An 18,657-nucleotide genomic window follows, 5' to 3' on the forward strand; every position below is an offset into this window, starting at 1 on the left:
AATTAACTATGGCAGAGTGCAGTCTTATTTTTATTGTGCCTTGCTATATATTATTTAGTAACTACAATACAGAACTTGCTTTCCTTATTGTTTAATTTATAGTTGCTAATAAAGATGCCTTGTAAATTTCTTTGGTTTGTTTTCTGCATGTGAATAAGTTATTTCTCCTAATGCTTTCTCAGAGATCAGCTAGTAATCTCAGTTCTAAATTGTTTTAATAATATGGTGATGTAAGTATTTTGGAACAGTGTAGAATATTCTTAGGGAATGATCTGCATTGAAATATGCTTATTTTCATTGCTGTTTAACCTAGGCCCATGACTTTCCCTCTGGTGAAAAGTACCTGTATTGTCAAGGAATTATTAAAATGGCATGTGGGAAAGACCAAATGTTTTTAATTTGGTGACAAAGAGTCTTTGTTGGCACTGCTTGATATTTTGGCAAAATGTGTTGTATTTCAATTGTAAACAATTGATTGTACTAATTTTTGTAACAAGAGGAAATTAACTAAAATTAACTTCTGACACAAGAAGTTATGAGTAATAAGAACTAGTTTCCTGCATCCTAGATACGTTTTGGATATTTTGGGTAGTTCTGTGATACATGGCATTAATGTACTCAGTTTCACTAGGTTTACTTCAGGGTATATAGGCAATGGTTCTGATGAGCTGGAAAAATTCAGAGTTTCTGGGTTGCGGGTAGGAGGATCTGAAGCCCTTTTGCTGTCTTCACACCTTTTATAGGTGACTGCTAAGCTTACAATAAATTCCTCACTGTCCAGTATTTCTTTCAACATGTGTATTTTCACAGACATTGTTTTTTGTTGCTTGTTTGTTTGTGGTTTTTTTATATTTTCCTTTAGGATGAATATTTGGCTTTTTTCTTTTTTAATTCCTTTGTGCTTGCAAAGAAAATCCAGTGTGTTTATCAGAGTACAGTGCAGAGTGAAGCACAGGAAAATTATGTCTGATCAGCAATAGGTTCAGGTATCTTCTTTGGCACTGTGCCTGCCTTTATAATCCCTACCCCTCACTGAGTGTTGTCATGTACTTAAAATGGTGATGTTCACCATTTTTATGTATCACATACTGTGATAGGTTATTTTTGTTTCCTTTCTTCATAGTTACTGTAGGTCATTGTATATTCTGTTCCTTAAAAACCTAGTGGCTGCACCTCTAAGAAGGCTGCAAGCAGACAGCGCTCTGGGTTAGGCAGAAATCAGCTTCCAAACATCTGCACGTGCTGCTGCAGGGGAAGGCTGTTAGTGCAGGATGCAGGGGGAGGGAGAGCAAATCTGGACTCTAGAGCCTGCAGTTGTACTCTGAGTCTAAATTGTCGGTCACTTAGAGAAGAGCAGGGAGCAGACATAGCTGAGCCTCAGATCAAATGTGAGGAGAGATTCTCCTAGAGACCTTGAAGGGACAGTAACTCAGGAGACACTGAGAAGTTGCTGGACTAGGACCAAATATGAAATTAAGAATCTGCCTGAGAGTACCCATCTAAACAGTGAGCTGAAGGGAGCCTTATTTAAAAGCTTTATTTCTGTGCTATCACAATTTTTGCTGGTTTAAGAAGCTCACTTCTCTTTTTTTTGTGAGAGACCCAGCTTTGGACTTCACAGTATGGCAGACAGTGCAAAGCTGGGAGGAGGGGCTGGCAGACCCAATGGCTGTGCTGCCGTCTGGAGGGACCTGGACAGATTAGAACTGGGAGGGGAGGAATTTCATCATCTTCCAAGAGTTTGAGATACAAGTTCATGAATACAATATTCTTCTGGGCAGCAGTGGACCTGGACTACCTGCTGATCTGTTTAAGAACTTTGTGTCATGATCTTAGTAATTTTTCTCTAATCACAAAAAATGACATAAATACCGTTGTGTGTAATGTAGGTGAGCCAACTGAAATATATCATATTAAAATCTGTTCCAAGTATGTGCTCTGTTGTTTTCCAGTAATGCACAGATCTAGTGTTTATGAACATGGATTCAGGTGTTTGGAATATTCATTAAACTGAAGTTGGTCAGCTGCCTTACAGATTCATTACTTCTCCAGTGCATATGGTTGCACTGTGTGCATAAGGAAAGATGGATGTAACTTCATGATCTTAGTCACACCTAGGAAGAAATGAGTGTGCTGAGATAGTGTATACAGACCTTAGCTGGGAATTGGCCTACTCATGCCAATTCCTGTATCACTAAGAAACCAGACAGGTTTTCCTTCAAAAAAAATAAACTGTTCTATATATTAAAAAAAAGCATTTGTTTTCTGTTACCAAGTTTCCAGAAAGTATCATGTTTTGCTGCCTGATTTTTGAGCAGTAGGAAATAGCCAAAAATAAAACTTCAGATATTTTCTCCTTTACTTAACTACATGTTGCATGCCCAGCTTCTCCATGTGAAAAAATGATTAGCTATTACTTTCTCTTCTCAACTAGCTGTGGAAAGTAACAATTAAGTGCCGCTTATAACTAGTGCTTGTAGTACTGATGTCTGAGTAGTAAATTAGATGGATAAATTGATGTTCCTTTAAGAATGAGAAAGTATAGTCATAATTTTAAACCCCCAAAACAGTAATTGGTAAGTAACGTGAGTTTTACATGCACAAAATTCATCAGCATAACTTTACCTTAGTTTCAGTGTACAAGTCTATGGCTTTGGTGAACAAACCTCTTTTGTTGACTTAGTTACAGAGGCTACGACTGCCGAAGCAATCTCTTTTACACGCAGACGGGTGAAATCGTGTACCACGTGGCAGCAGTGGGAGTGGTGTACAACCGCCAGCAGAACACGCAGCGCTTCTATCTGGGCCATGATGATGACATCCTTTGCCTTGCTATCCATCCCTTAAAGGACTACGTGGCAACTGGCCAGGTAGGATTCGTGTTTATCTGCAATAACAATCTGAAGTTGTTACTACTGAATTTAGAAAGGTCTTGGGAAGAGCATCCAGACTACATTTATTCAGATGAAGGACTGCATTTCTGTTGCAGATGGAATACTGGTAAAAAACTGACCCAAAAGTCATTTTTACAGTTATTTATATTATGGTAAGAGTATATACTCCATAGTTTTTCTGAACATCATTACGAATAGAGTAATATTTTTTTATTCAGCATTACGTTGCAGCTTCTTGATAACAGGTGGAGGAAATGTGCAGATAAAATACATATTTTTAACATCTTGTTTATGAAGTTAGCTATATTAGCATTGCATTCATTTACTATTTTGCAGTATAAAGTGAGCAACTGTTGCTACAGTCTGGCATTCCATTTTAATGCATTATGTTTTTCATTATCACCTTTACACAAACTATGTCCTGATTATGCATGCAACAATGGGATGTATGTTGCTCGAGTTCATTTTATAATACTAATAATAGTTAATATTAGCTTTTGCCATGCAGTTATTTTAGATAAATTATTATCACTCATGTTCCCAAACAGCCAAATCTTGCGTTAAATACTTGTACACTAGGACTTGAAGGTTTGAGCTGATGTTTCATGGGTTTTTATTTATGCTTATCATTTTTATCATTTTTGCTTATTGATATATAATAAATTGGAAAACATATGAACTGAATGAATAGAAATAAACTTTTGTTTATTATGCTCTTGATTTCTATAAAAATGTTGAGATTAACATAACTCTGTAGGTCAGTTAACAAATTAGCCTCAATTATAAGAATTGGGTTGATTTAATTTTGGAATAGTAAATGCTGTGAATAAAAATGTCCCTGAATTTACAATAATGTATGCTATCAGCAGAAAGATACACTGCATTATATGCTGTTTTATACATACACATTGTATGTTGTTGTATACTATGTTACATGAGGAAACTAGATAATGCAGTAATCAAATTCCTCATACCACCCTGGTTCAGATCTTCCTGATAGTGGAGGTTCTGAAAAGCTTTATGAATATTTCATGCTAAGTTTGTGACAAAACCAGAAATAGATCCTACTTTTTCTGAGCCTTAAATGCAAGATAATTTTGTTCTGGTTTTGCACCCTTTTTATTTGTGCAGTGTGGTGCAAAAACCTTGGAATAGCAGATAATCTTTTAAGTGCTGACTAATATTGCTTTTGTACATAGTTGAAAAGAATAAGTTATATTGCATTTCTTACCAGGTTAGTTGTCTACACTAATGCATTTTAGTGTCACAGATATCAGTTAGAATTTGCCTTGTAATGACACCAGAGAGCAGCAGAAGTCACCTTGATTTCTGAAATGTAGACAAGCTGACATACTAGCAATAAAAATAACCTTTTATTTTTAGACAGGGAATGATTGATGAAAAATTGATGGAATAAATATGCTACACTGCAATCAATGAAGGGCTTTTTTTCTCCCCCTCACAGGAGGACTTTAGTTAATTGTGATTAATGTGCCTAAGTCAGATGGGAAATGGTCTTTGGGAAGCAGCAAAAGGAATAATATTCTGTTAGCCAGCCAACAGTAATACTAGGAAAATTCTATCACTGTAATTTTTTTCAAATACTTTTTGAAGTATTCTTAATACTTTTCAAACAACTGTGTAAAATAACTGAGAAATGAAAAAAAAATGGCTATGAATATGTATACTTTCAGGTTGGTCGAGATTCCTCGATACACATTTGGGATACAGAAACAATAAAGCCACTTTCCGTATTAAAGGGCTATCACCAGTATGGTGTTTGTGCTGTTGATTTTTCAGGTAATAAGTATTTATTTATTTATTTACACTTTTCCTTTTCTGTGTGAAAATACAAGATAATCAGTTCTACCGAGAAACTGGGGGTTCCTTTACACTGCAAATTTTGTGTTAAAAATATTCTCCATTGTTCAATGTCAAATGAGAGGCGCTGTCTTACAATGAACATTCATTAGAAAGACCTCTTTGGAGTCTTGCACATGAAAAATGCAAGAACAGCTACTGTCCTGTTTAACAGCTGAGCACTTCCAAATTTCTTTTGGTTGTACGAGGCAGATGCACAGACCTGGAGTGTTGTGTCTGCATTACAATTGTGTAAGAAGCTTTTCTGAGCAAATTGATCAGGTGTGCGATTTTTTCTTTTTAAATGAAATCCTGAAAGCCATGTTGGTACCACGCAGGAAGTCCAGTCAGGGAGGTCTGGTCAGAAACACAGGCTCTCTCTCCACCTTAAACTAACATAAGGCTATCAGTTAAATCCCTTGAGATTTTTGCACCCCCTACATTGAATTACTTTACCAATATTAAATTTCCTCTGCTCCACTAGCTTCTATTAATTCTTTAATTGTTTGGATTTCCTGGATAAAATCTCTGAACTCACAATGATGATGTGTAATCACAAAGATTAATGGTTAGGTTTTTGATGTCTCTTATTTTGGTTTCTCCTTTTTCAAGATATGAATCTCATTTCTCAAATTCTGGTATGGATACATAGCAATTCCAAAAATGGATACATGTCAAAAAGTCATCTTGAGAGAGCACAGTTTGTTTATTGAAGGTTAATTTGGAATATATGTCAAAACTTTTCCAAAACTTCATAGTACTGCTAAGTTTAAGGGCATTTCTAGAATGTTATGGTATGGCTTCAGTACTTTCCTGTTCAGAAATGAACAGAGATTTTCAGAATGAACATAAAATTTTCACAAGAACAACCAGAAGTGAATGTTTTTGTGCAACTATGTCAGCAGCTAACTGAACAAGGGATTTAATATGAACAGAGAGCATCTAAGCTCAAATTTGAGACAGGGTATTTTAAAGTGCTACACTTCATCCAAGTTTAAAAGCAAATGGATGAAAAATATGCCTCTAAAAACATCATGTGCTTATTTGCTTGTTTGTAAATTCTTATTATATTTGTGAAGTTATAATATTTTAATATGGTTTCTTATTATTGCAACATAGTTATCTATCTACTCTCTTAATAATAAATTTATTATTCTAGCGGATGGGAAACGATTGGCTTCTGTTGGAATAGATGATAATCACACGATCGTACTCTGGGATTGGAAGAAAGGAGAAAAGCTTTCAGCAGTAAGGTAGGAATTTAACTATGTTTTAAAATCTGTACCTAGATTTACTATCAAATGTCAGTAAGAAAAATATATTAATTAAGAAATAAGAGTTCTCCAATAAGTTAGCATTTTCTGTTACATAAGTGATGCAGACAATAACATTTATGTCATGTTAAAAACTTTCTGTGGAAGAAGTAAATGAAGGTCTGATAGTCAACAAGAACTATTGCAGTGACTGCTCAGCTGGTGAAGAAAGATGGCACAGAAAACATTGCTGTGCTCTGTAATATTTTCTTTAAAACTCCATGCCACTTGTGTTTGCCTCTTAAAGATGGTGATTTATGGTATGTTCAGATCTTTTTCATCAGAGGTCCCACCTTTCTTAGGATAGTGATTTGCAGTTGTTTTGCACAGTTCTTTTTTCTTCAGGCTTCTTTCCTTTTCCTTTCTCAGTCCTGACCAGCGTAATCTAAATCTGAAATCAGCTCTGCTTTGAACAGAAAAATGGTCTAAGTAACATCCAAAGATTAAATATTTCAGAAGTTTCTTTTGTCTGCACAGATTATTTAAGATATGTTTATTAAATTGTTTTAATCTACAAGATAAAATCCTATTTCTAATTTTGAGTAATGTTATTTAAACCTTAGACTTCCCCCCCCCCCCCCCCCAAGGATCTATTGCTTTAAATAGAGCAGTAGTGTGAGTGGGTTTTGTCCCATTCTGTCTGGATTCAGTGCTTATACTCTAAACATTGTTCTAGGTAGATTTTAAAAAGATTTATTACTCTCTGCAGTATAGTTTGAAAAGTGCCAGCTTCCCTTTCATCCATTATTGCTCTTTAATTTAATTGAATCTCATTTTATTTTTAAACACATGTTGAATTTCTTATCCACTAAAGAACAAAAATTCTGAATAGATGATGTAGATAAAGAAGGGTACTCCGTTCCCAGTTACTTGTCAGAAGCCAGTTACCTTGGCTTCTCTGAAGACATTTATCTGGTTTTCACCTATTTTTTTTTTTTTCATTTCTCCCACCCACAAATCAAAGGAATTTATTGGAATTTTTGAGATCAGTATCTGTACTTTGAAGATGGCTGAGTTTGGAAAGAAATTGTTTCATGCATTCAGCCATTAGTAGTGATGTGAAAGGACAGAAAATAAAAGATTATTGCCACTTTTGAACAAGGAGCAAAAATTAGGGACTGGGGGCTCTTCTGCTTTTTAAGTAAAGAAAAACATTCTATAAGGATTTCTTTGTATAGATGGCAAACATAGTTGAAAGCTGGTTTTCAAACTGTAGGACTGAAGCAAAGCATTAGTTTTATAGAAGCATAGTAAGAAATCTAAAACATAAGAGGTTTTTATGTTTTTAGAACCAACTGTAATGTCCATCAAAGATGTAATAGCAGCATAATTTTTTTTCTAACAAAACGAGAAAAATCAGCTAAATTGTGAATGACAGTGGCAGTTTGTTTTCAAGATAAGAAAACTTCAAATAAGATTTTTTACTTTACTCCTTTAAGTGTCATTATGAGCTGTCAAAGATCTAAATGCCATATACCCAAACTTAATGCAAGTACATTTTATTTTGCAAAGAAAATGCCTCCTTGTGCCTCTTTGAAGTAACATAATTACTCACCTGCCTTGAAAACTGGTTAATAATGAAAATAGAACAGGACTCAGTTTGTTGCTTCTTTAGTTTTCTCCTTCCTCATTATAAACTGTCAGTAATGATTTGAAAGTAAATGTTAGCAAGACAGAGCAGGTATACATAAAAATATAGCAAAAAACCTCTCCCAACCCTATTTAAAAATATTAATAATTACACTTGTATTTGAATTACTTTGCTTTGCATTTCAGGGGAAGCAAAGATAAGATTTTTGTTGTTAAGATTAATCCTTATATGCCTGATAAATTGATTACAGTTGGAATTAAACACATGAAATTCTGGCGGAGAGCAGGTAAGAACACTTTACAGAATTAGAACATATTCTGTTACTGACAGTATAACTATTGCATCTCTTACTGTATGTTTCCTGCATGAAATGCAAGTGTTTTCTTTGTCTATCTCTTAGTTAGTGTTGCCCTAGCAGTAATAATGTTAATTGGTATTGTGGTAGTAGTGGAAATTCTTTCTAAGATCAATCTGCCATGGAGCTAGAGCTATGTAAGAAGAAAAGACTCTTAATTTTCTACTGTCTGTTTTTATACCTAGTAATAATATGAAAATTTTACAGTGCTGCTCTAAAATCATAGAACAGTTTTTGGAAGAAGAATCTTTACAGCACATATGCTGTAAAAAGGCATAAATAATATTAATGTATAAATATTAAGGTTATAAAAAATTCACATACAAAATTCAGACAAAGTACTTGAAGAGGACACATCTGCCAGTTGAGAGCTCTTTGTCTAGATACCTCTATTGATCTTGAGAATTAAAAACCAAGGTTAATTCTGCTTGAGAAAATTTGAACAGTGAAAAGCCCATTCCCTGATATTTGTGTGAATGTGATTGTTTCACACCTCAGTTCGTATATAAGGACACGTGCTACAGAAGACTAGCTTATCTGCTAAGAATGTTCTAATTATTCATGCTGCATTTATGTACTTGAACTCACAAAAGTCCTGATAAAGATTAATTGTGTAGAGAAAACTGTGTGATGAAACAAATTACACTGTTTTTCTGAGTTCTAGCTCTAACAGAAATTAACCAAGATGGCCTGAGAACAAGGTGTTGATGTCTATGTAAATTACTAATTTTCACAATTGAGCATGTTATCTATATAAAGAAAAAAGTGTCTCAGAATATTTACTAGCAGAGCTACTGGAAAATCTTTAGAAAGAAATCTCAACTATGATAAAATCTTGGAGATTACTATTTTGAAGAAAAAAAGTAGCTAAGTTAAAAGTAAGGTTGGGTCTTTTTGGTTTTGTTTTTTTGCTTGGTTGGTTGGTTTTGGTTTTCATTGTAGTGAAAGTTGACAAATAATAAAATTTATTTTGTGAGATCTCTTCTCAAACTCATTTTTTCGGGGAGCCTGGGTGGACTAAAAGAAAAGGACTTGTTGCTCTGGGTATGGTTATATAGTTCTTGTACTACAGTTCCAAGCAGATGTCTAATGAATTGTTTTTGGTCTGAACCAGGAGGAGGACTAATTGGGAGAAAGGGCTGCATAGGTGCATTGGGAAGAACTGACACAATGATGTGTGCAGTGTACGGCTGGACGGAAGAGATGGCATTCTCTGGAACCTCCACGGGGGATGTGTGTATTTGGAGAGATGTGTTTCTCATAAAAACTGTCAAAGCACATGATGGTCCTGTGTTCAGCATGCACGCATTGGAAAAAGTAAATAAACTGCTCATTGCTTTTTTTATGTCTGGACAAAAAAGTCTATGATAAAACCAAACCTTTCCCAGACTCAGGAATCCATGTCCTTATTTTCATTACAGAAAAGCCTTGTGGGTCCACATTCAAAATAGTGTTTTATGCATTAGTGCAAAATAGTGTTTATGCAGTCTCTTATTCTTGTTATGTAGCATGCTGTTTCTCAAACCCTTGTGGTCAGTGACATTCAGTAATTTTCATAAGCTCTAACTAAAGAAATAACAGGAATTGATTTAAGCATCAGTATGTTCAATGGAATATGTGAGCTTGTGAGAGAGGAAGATCATACTTGTACTATTTTGTAGTGTAATTACTGTCTACCAATAGATAAATTCAGTCTGTAAATCATTAAGTACTTTCTCCAGATTTTTGGCTCCTTTTTAGCCCAGGAAAGCCTTTAAGCAGGTGCTTAAATATGGATGAGTGTTCCAGTTAGATTATTTTTGTCTTTCATGTTATGTATATGTTGGTGTTTTGCTGTTTTAGACCAAGTCGCTCCACCTCTCAATATTTGCATTTCAGAAAAGTAGCATTGGACAACATGTGTTATTCATACTGCAAGAACTGAGTGCTCCAAAGAAAAGAACTAATGATTTCAGTATTAACCATACCTTTTACTTCTTTAAATACCTGTATATAATTTTTAAAGACAGAATGACACAAATGCACATATATTTAAAAAATATAAGCCCTAATCAAATTTTTGCAGTACTAAGTCTTGTTTTGAGTAATGAGAAGAAATGGCAAAGGGATATGGAGGCTAAACATCAAGAAAAAACACTATAATATGTTGGTTCTTATTTTTCTAGAATGGTAGAAGCATACGGGTTAGAACTTCTAAATCCAGCCTGTGCACATACTGTACAGAGCTGTGCTGCCTTCATAAGGAGGAGAAATCACTCATTCTGTTGCTCATTCTGTTCTTTTCATCTCTAACATCTGTAGCTCTGTGCATTACAGTGTTGTATATAGTCCATTTTCATATTGGCAGAAATCACTGAAAAATTAAGTAAATGTAATAATCAGTTATAACTAGTGATCTTTATTTTTTTCCAGGGATTTGTCACTGGAGGAAAGGATGGGGTGGTGGCTCTCTGGGACGATACCTTTGAACGCTGTCTCAAAACCTATGCCATCAAAAGGGCTGCTCTGGCTCCTGGATCCAAAGGTAACACAGACTTTATCCTATGTTTTGTTCTATTTTTAAAGTACTTTCTTTAGAAATCTTTGTGAAATTGCTTTCCACAGTGAGAGGGAATCCACATTTGACATAATGAATACTAAAATAATTTTTTAAGCTTTATTGATTCTAAATAAGTAATTTTTCTATTGAAGCTGAAGTTGTGTGTTGTAGGGTCTGTTTGCACATGTGGTGGGTGCAGGTCATAATATTTAGTTTACGATTAGCCCAAATTACTTGATCTAGCTGTAAGTTTCTTATCATCCAGGTGTTTTCTTGCTTTGTTTTGTTTCTATTAAAGTGGCAAGCAAAAATCCTCTTTTATTTCTGATCATGAAGTATCTTACCTGATCTTTTTTGTTTTGGAGAAAGGAAGGAATTCAGAATTGTGGTTAGTTTTGTAAGGTGTTAGTAGTTAATTTTCCGTAAATGCGTATGTCTTTTGATATAATTAGAGAATATTTTCATTCCTATTTTTCCTTTTTCTACCACTTATTCTTGAACTTAATCCTAATTTACATTTCCCTGTATTTTAATTCTGGATAGTTTTTTCTCTTCCATCCCTTTCCCTTGAAATTATGTTTGCTGTGTTCTAAAGTACATGATTTGATTTTCAAACATGATAGATTTAAATACTCATTAATGAAAACATTGTACTCCAGAGTGTCTCATTCTCATAGCTTGTTTACAAAAAGCTAGAATTGGAGCTACCATAATTGGTAGCAATATAGTGTTATAGTTGATAACTAACATGCAGGCCTATCGAACTTCTTGATGTATTGCTGAATCCTCACAAATGAATCCAGACATGTTTCATGCAGGAATGTTTTCTACAGTAAGAGAGTAGATTTTTCTACAGTGAGACTGTAGTGTGCCTAAGTGTGAAAAATCCTTTTTAAGGCATACTTGAGAATCCTATCTTCTAACATTTTCATGTTCTAGGTCTCCTCTTAGAAGATAATCCTTCTATACGTGCCATATCGTTAGGACATGGTCATATTCTAGTGGGCACAAAGAATGGTGAAATATTGGAGGTGGATAAAAGTGGACCAATAACTCTGCTGGTTCAGGTATGTGTTAAATAGCAGTCAAATATGTCATACCACTAACATGATTTTATTTCTCAAGTGAAGACTTGTGCAAAAAGAAGCACTTTAACTACTAATGAAGTTAGTGAGTTACTATCGCTTTTAGTTAGAGTAGACCATTATGACACAATGAGCAAGACAGAACATAGAATTTCATTACTAGTTTGTTCAATGAGTTTACCCTTCCAAACAGACCAAGATCATAGATCTGTTTTGAAAAAAATAAGAAGTGTCTGAAATAGTGGATTCTCCTCCAAATTCCTTATTAAATTGCTTTGAGTGCTAAATAAAAGTTGTCTCCTTGTCATTTGTTTTGAGATTTTAGTTCTAATTATGTAAAAAAATTTGCCATACCAAACAACTGCATTGTTTTAAGTTTGACTACTAAACAGATTTTTACATTGCATCAACATAGTATTTTCTTTCATAGTTAAGTAAAATCTCTGGACTCTCTGAGTGGCCAGTGCAATACATAGAGCTGTAATTTTTAAAAGAAAATATCAGAACTTAAGGTAAAGAAAAAACCTAGTTCACAGAATAATTTGTGTTGGAAGGGACCTTTAAAGGTCATCTTGTCCAAACTCCTTGCAGTAAGCAAGTACATCTTCAAATAGATCAGATTGTTCAGAGCCACATCCAATTTGACCTTGGATGTTTCTGGGGATGGGGCATCTGCAACATCTCTGGGCAAGCTCTTCCTGTTTTACTGCCCTTGTCATAAAAAAATTGTTTCTTCTATCTAGTCTGAATCTACCGTCTTCTACTTGAAACCCATTACCCCTTGTTCTGTCACTATAAGCCTTACTAAAACGTGTTCCCATATTTCTCATAAGCCCCCTTTAAGAGGCTGTAACAAGACCTCCCTGAAGCCTTCTCTTCTCTGGACTGAGCACCCCCTCCTCTCTCTGCCTCACAGGAGAGGTGCTCCAGCCCTTTGTCTCTTTCTGTGGCCCTCTTCTGGACCCATTCCAACAGATCCATGTTCTCCTGTGCTGAGGACTCCAGAGACAGACACAGTGCTGGAGTCTGACCAGAGTGCAATAGATGGGCAGAATCACCTCCCTTGAGCTGCTGCTGACGTTTCTTTTGATGCAGCCCAGTTTGCTTTCTGGGTTGCAGGTGCACAGTGCCAGCTCATGTCCAGTTTGTTGTCCACCAAATCCTCAAAGTTCTCATCAGGGCTGCTTGAAGTCCATTCTCTGCCCACCCTGTGTTTGTGCTTGGGATTGCCCTGACCCACATGCAGGACCTGGCACTTGGCCTGGCGGATCTTCATTGCATGGGTGCACCTGCCCTGCCCCTGTGGATGGGCTGCCTCCCTGCAGCTGGGCAGCACTCAGGGTAGTGCCACCTGCACACGTGCTGAGGGTGCACCCAGTCCCTCTGCCCATGCCACTGACATACACCTGCGCGAGGATTATTTTGCAGAAGCTTTCTGTAGTATAAATTACTATAATTTTGCACAAGAGGCATTCTGTGTTTTTATTCAGATATTTATTATCCTCTAAATAATGCATATTCTTTCTCTTTTTTTTTTTTTTACTTTCATAAATGTATTATTTCATATTTCAATTTAAAATAAAAAGAAATCCAATTCATTGTGTTTTTTCAGGGTCACATGGAGGGGGAAGTTTGGGGTCTAGCTACTCATCCTCATTTACCTATTTGTGCCACTGTAAGTGATGACAAAACCTTAAGAATATGGGATTTATCTCCTAGCCATTGTATGTTAGCTGTTCGCAAATTGAAAAAGGGTAAGATGCTTAGTATGAAAAAATATTTACTGATGCAATTGACATTTACAAGCTTTATGAATCCTTTGAAAGCAGGACTTGAAAGCAGAATAAATGCCTTTCTTTGCTCAAATTATTTTATTTATGCTATGTTCAGGAGTTATGTAGCCCTTAAGCTAATGAATCTGCACAAAAAATTCTGTGTAGCGCTGTTCTGAAGATTATTTGCAATTATAACTTATTTAAGTCAGTGAATTAATAAAAGTTGAGTCAATTGCACAAATGCCATGTTGCTTATAATAATGCAAGACATTTTTGAGACTTTGACTCTAGAAATTTTTGGAAGAAATCTTAGAAGAAATGTTGTAATTTTCTTTGTCAGTGTTTGAAGGATCTGTAATGTCAAGAAAAGAGAAATCATAAAATTTTTACTTGTTTAGGATATAAATAAATTCCATTTTGACAGATGGAAAATCTGTTTTAAGTGACATCATGTAAAGTGATTTTTTCAGGATTAGATGAGACTGGCCCTGACATGCTTCTAATTCTATGTATGCTTTTCTAGATAAAGGAATACAGTAGGCTTTATCTGAATTTGGCATTCAGCAGTGCAGTTTGATTCAGTCATAATGGGAAGCTTAATTGAAGATGATTTAGATCGACAAAGTAAATGTAGAAGAGTTACAAGCTCATATAAGCAGGGATTAAACAAGAGTTTCTAGTTGGTGAACTCTGCTCAAGTCTTAAAGCTGATATTTCTTAATATGTTTAAGAGTACTTTTGGCAAAAAAAAAGTCTCTGATGACTATTTGTTGATGAGACACATTTTGGGATGCTTTGGCAATCTTAAAAAGACCCTGTGTACTGTACAGAACAAGATTTATACTTCTGCAGACTGAGTAATGGAATTGGAATAATACTTGTTATTGATAAAAGGCAGATCCAGTGACTGTAAGAAAAATGTCTGTGTAGGTCAGGAGTAACTTAAGGAGCAGAAGGCTCAGGATGTTGTTGAATGCAGGGTGATAATTACACATAATAGTGAGGTATTTTCCCCAAGACATAGTGAAGTATTCATGTAAATTACAAGACAAAAATCAGGATATTTTTGGTGTGCATTTCTCATCTGTGTTCAGCTGAATACAATTAAACTGAAAGTTGAGAATGGAGAAAGGAACTACAGGATAATGAATGCAAAGCCTTTTGGTAAAGCCATCTGTGTAGAGGATTGCTGTCTACAGGCAAATCAGAGGAACAACTAGTAGGGTAAAATATATATATGTTAACAGAAAATTCTGGCATGAAAATAAATCAATATATGTTGACCATACAGAAATTTAAATTGAAAATTAAACTATTTTTCAAACAACAGTGTCATGTTTATTGGGGGAATTCTATGACTTAGTGTCTTATTTGTGATAGCAAATGACTGAATTCTGTGAATCCAGAGGGTCTTTTCTAGCTGTGTTCTCCTTATCAGAGCAAATAGTAACAAACAGGCAGCACCAGATACAAAGAAGGAGATCAAATTAGAAATACAGACAATAGTGATTAATCTCTATTACTAATGTAGAACAGATATCAATTAATATGCAAATTCTAAGATTCTGGGCCTGTGTACCCATTCGTATGCTGTCACAGCTTGGAAATTATTTTGGCAGCATCTGGAAAACTTCCTTGGAAATTTTCTAGGATGAGAATAGCTTTCCTTTACTAATGGAAAAATGGATCTGAAAGAAGGATAATGCACTGTAAATGTATCTGAATGCAATTTCTTTATTTCTCATAGGAGGCAGATGTTGCTGCTTTTCTCCTGATGGAAAAGCATTAGCTGTTGGTCTCAATGATGGAAGTTTTTTGATAGTTAATGCAGATACCCTGGAGGATTTGGTCTCTTTCCAGCACAGGAAAGATGTTATTTCAGAAATCAGATTTTCTCCTGGTGAGTGATTTGTTTTTTAAAAGAAAATTTTTATACTAAGGTTGGTCAAGTAAGACTTATTACATTTAAGAGATAAAAGTAGTGAAGATTTGTAGTACTTTTAGATGTAAAAAATAGGTCAGTAAAACTAATACTAACATTTTGAAAGACCATGGTGGGATATCCTGTGTGGCTTGTTTAAGGATGAGATTATTGGAATGTGTTTGCCTATAGTAACCTACAGAATACAACAGCCAATTTGAAATTGTGAATATCCAGCAGCTCCCTAGGGTTACTCTTTATGACCTGCATAAGTTTGGCACATCACTGATGTTACTCTTATCTAATAAGAATACTTGAAACTGATGTGTCAGAAACTTCTGGTAGTTTTTTTTTTCTTATTTGCCCCCCGCCCCCCCCCCGCCGCTCCCTTAGCACTCTCAGTGAGGCTAGGTCTTTTTTCCAACATTATAGCTCCTATTTTAGGTACTCAAAACGCATAGTCTACTTTAGTTAAAATACTCATCTGTTGGAGAAATTTGATGCAAATTACTGATACCAATTCCCCTGCAGCATTACTTTCTGATTCCCCAAGCCGTATCATTCTCTGAATACCATAAGTGCTTAAAAACTTCAGCAAATGCTTTTTATTGTTTGAAAATGTAATGATATCATAGTTCTAAGTTTCATGCTGATTATGTGATATGAAAGTCAGTTTGTTGGAGAATGTGTATAAATTAGCAAGCTGATATCAAAGAATTCAAAGTTGCATATAGCTAAATTCCAGAATTTACTTGTGTTTGATATGCAGAGCACTAAAATTTTTTAAAAATATTTTATGTTTGTACTCATGTGTTTTAGGGGCTGGGAAGTACTTGGCTGTGGCATCCTGTGACAACTTTGTAGATATTTACAATGTAATGAGCAGTAAAAGAGTAGGAATCTGCAAGGGAGCCTCCAGCTATATCACACACATGGACTGGGACATAAGAGGTAAGCAACATTCATTGTAGAAATGTACTGGAAGACTGATTACATTACAGACTAATAAAGAACATGGATAGTATGGATTTATTGTAACACTGGCAAATTTGATTCTTCAGCTTATGAATATGCTCTCACAGCATCTGAATAAATGTTAAACCCGTGTTTTTTACTGCCACATACATATTTAGAAGTTGTGCAATTTTAAGTAAGATGGTTTGTCTCTATAGATTGGTTTGTTTGGGTTTTTAAAAGATCCTTCTTGTTTATCATTGACTTCACAAGGGCAGTTAGTGACAGAACAAGGGAGAAGGGTCTTAAGCTGAAGGAGGGGATGTTTAGATTAGATACTAGGAAGACATTTTTTACTGTAAGTATGGTGAGGCACTGGAAAGAGCTGCTCAGAGAGGCTGTGGATGCCCCATCCCTGAAGTGTTCAAGGCCAGGCTGGATGGGACTCTGAGCAACCTGGTCTAGTGGCAGGGGGTGGAACTAGATGGTCTCAAAGGTCCCTTCCAACCCCAAACATTCTATGATTCTATGTTTCTACTCCTTTAATAATATACTGTACAACATGGTTGTATTTGTAACTCAGGAGTACATAGCCTTGTCACACATAGCAGAAAGACTGGATTTCCAGTGTTCCAGGGTATTAATATGTGATTAATTAAAATACTAAATTTAGTCCTGTTTTATTAAAAAGCAAGGCTGTGCAATTGTGCAATCTATTTGTTCATGTTCTTATTCCTCTACATAATCCCTTCTGAAACACTCTGATTTATTTTGAAAGAGTGTTGTAAGTTAGCTTCCTTTGAGGATTTTGAAAAGGAAGAGCACAGAAACGTTGATGAGAATTTCCCTCAGAAGTGAAGTAATATAAAGGTGTAAAGAAGTCACCTGCTTGGGAGCAGCTGGTGGCCAGGCAGCATCTGTGCTTCTCCGTCCCAAAAGCGCATGCATCAACAGCCAGTAATCATAAACAAACTTTGAATTACCAGTGCATTACCCAGTACATTTTGTCTACCATCTGATGGGACAGCCATAATAAGGAGAGAAAAGTGATGCATTAGATGCATTACAGTTTTCAAAGAGAGGAGAAAGGGTTGTGAATTTAAGGGGTCGGAGGACTTAGATCTCTTTAGAAGACCATACAGAGCCATTCTTCTCTTTAGAAGACTTACAGATCCATTATTTACCAATGCAGTTTTTTTCAATAGAAACAAATAATTGATGCAATGCTGTTAGCAATAAAAAATTCAAACTAACCTTTCTTTTTTCCTTTCTGTAAAATGGAATCTTCTATATTAACACGCAATATCTATGTTTTATAGGAAAACTTCTGCAAGTCAACACTGGTGCTAAAGAGCAGTTGTTTTTTGAAGCCCCTCGGGGGAAAAAACAGACTATTCCGAGTTTGGAGGTGAGGAACTGTATTGCCTTATTAACTTGCTTGCAAATTAGAGTTATGATGCAGCCACCTATATTACATAAGAGGGAATGATGTATAAAACTGTAATTTTAAACTTTTAAAATCATAAAATATGTAGGGGATTTCACTTTTTTCTCTTCTATTAAGAAACAGGCATTTGGCTGATTTAGTAATGAAAATCTCACTAGTCTTCTGTGTGTCTCTTCTTGTACCTAAACACCTTTGAAAACCTATTGCACATTACTTAATCTTTCTGTGGAAAACCTCATGTTTGTCTTTATATAACAATGTACTACAGTTTACATAATGCATATAGGCAAGAGCAGTATATTTTAGTTGTTTTGTTTTCTCAAATATAGAGCATTGTCATAGAGCAGAGAGCAAAAATGGGTAATTTCCAAATGATATTTCCATGGTATTGAAAGTTCGAAAACGTAATTTGTTTTCTTTAGCCTGAAAGAGCAGCTAAGGTAAAAATTTTTAAAGCACTTCTTTAGATGTTGGAATTGAAATTTCATAGAGGTAAAATTACAGGTCTCAAATGAAATTTTGAATGGTAAAAAACTAAGTGATTAATATATCACACCTAAAAGATAGTATTTTAATATATCTTTCAGTGCAAGGACTTTTTCTCGAAATTGGATATGGAAGAAAAATGCCTAAGAAGTATTCTGTCTCAAATGGGTTTTTTTTGTAGGTAGAAAAGATTGGCTGGGCATCATGGACAAGTGTTTTGGGCTCTTGCTGTGAAGGGATCTGGCCAATAATTGGTGAAGTCACAGATGTAACTGCTTCATGCCTCACTAGTGACAGTAAAGTATTAGCCACAGGAGATGATTTTGGATTTGTGAAACTGTTTCGATACCCTGCTAAAGTAAGTAATTTTCAACTGTTTATGGAAAGTATTTATTAATAAATCTGCCTTTTCAGAACTGTGACAATTCCTCACTCAG

At 35.3% G+C, this 18,657-nt stretch overlaps 1 protein-coding gene across 8 annotated transcripts in view; it reads left to right on the forward strand.

Moving 5' to 3' along the window:
- Positions 1-18,657, forward strand: part of EML5 (EMAP like 5) — a 99,992-nt gene that overhangs the window by 45,526 nt on the left and 35,809 nt on the right. For 7 of the 8 annotated variants that reach the window (XR_010364311.1, XR_010364312.1, XM_064423640.1 and 4 more), the window contains exons 14-25: positions 2,684-2,870; positions 4,589-4,694; positions 5,914-6,007; positions 7,844-7,944; positions 9,128-9,330; positions 10,426-10,537; positions 11,492-11,619; positions 13,250-13,391; positions 15,160-15,312; positions 16,153-16,284; positions 17,607-17,695; positions 18,402-18,578. Coding sequence is in view for 6 of the 8 variants with exons in the window: in XM_064423640.1 (XP_064279710.1) it covers positions 2,684-2,870; positions 4,589-4,694; positions 5,914-6,007; positions 7,844-7,944; positions 9,128-9,330; positions 10,426-10,537; positions 11,492-11,619; positions 13,250-13,391; positions 15,160-15,312; positions 16,153-16,284; positions 17,607-17,695; positions 18,402-18,578 (1,624 nt within the window). In the remaining 2 variants the exon portion in view is untranslated. The remainder of the gene's footprint in view (positions 1-2,683; positions 2,871-4,588; positions 4,695-5,913; positions 6,008-7,843; positions 7,945-9,127; positions 9,331-10,425; positions 10,538-11,491; positions 11,620-13,249; positions 13,392-15,159; positions 15,313-16,152; positions 16,285-17,606; positions 17,696-18,401; positions 18,579-18,657) is intronic. The other variant, XM_064423639.1, reaches the window with a different exon arrangement.

Source organism: Passer domesticus, chromosome 6 (genome assembly GCF_036417665.1).
Source record: "Passer domesticus isolate bPasDom1 chromosome 6, bPasDom1.hap1, whole genome shotgun sequence".
Classification (NCBI taxonomy): Eukaryota; Metazoa; Chordata; class Aves; order Passeriformes; family Passeridae; genus Passer; species Passer domesticus.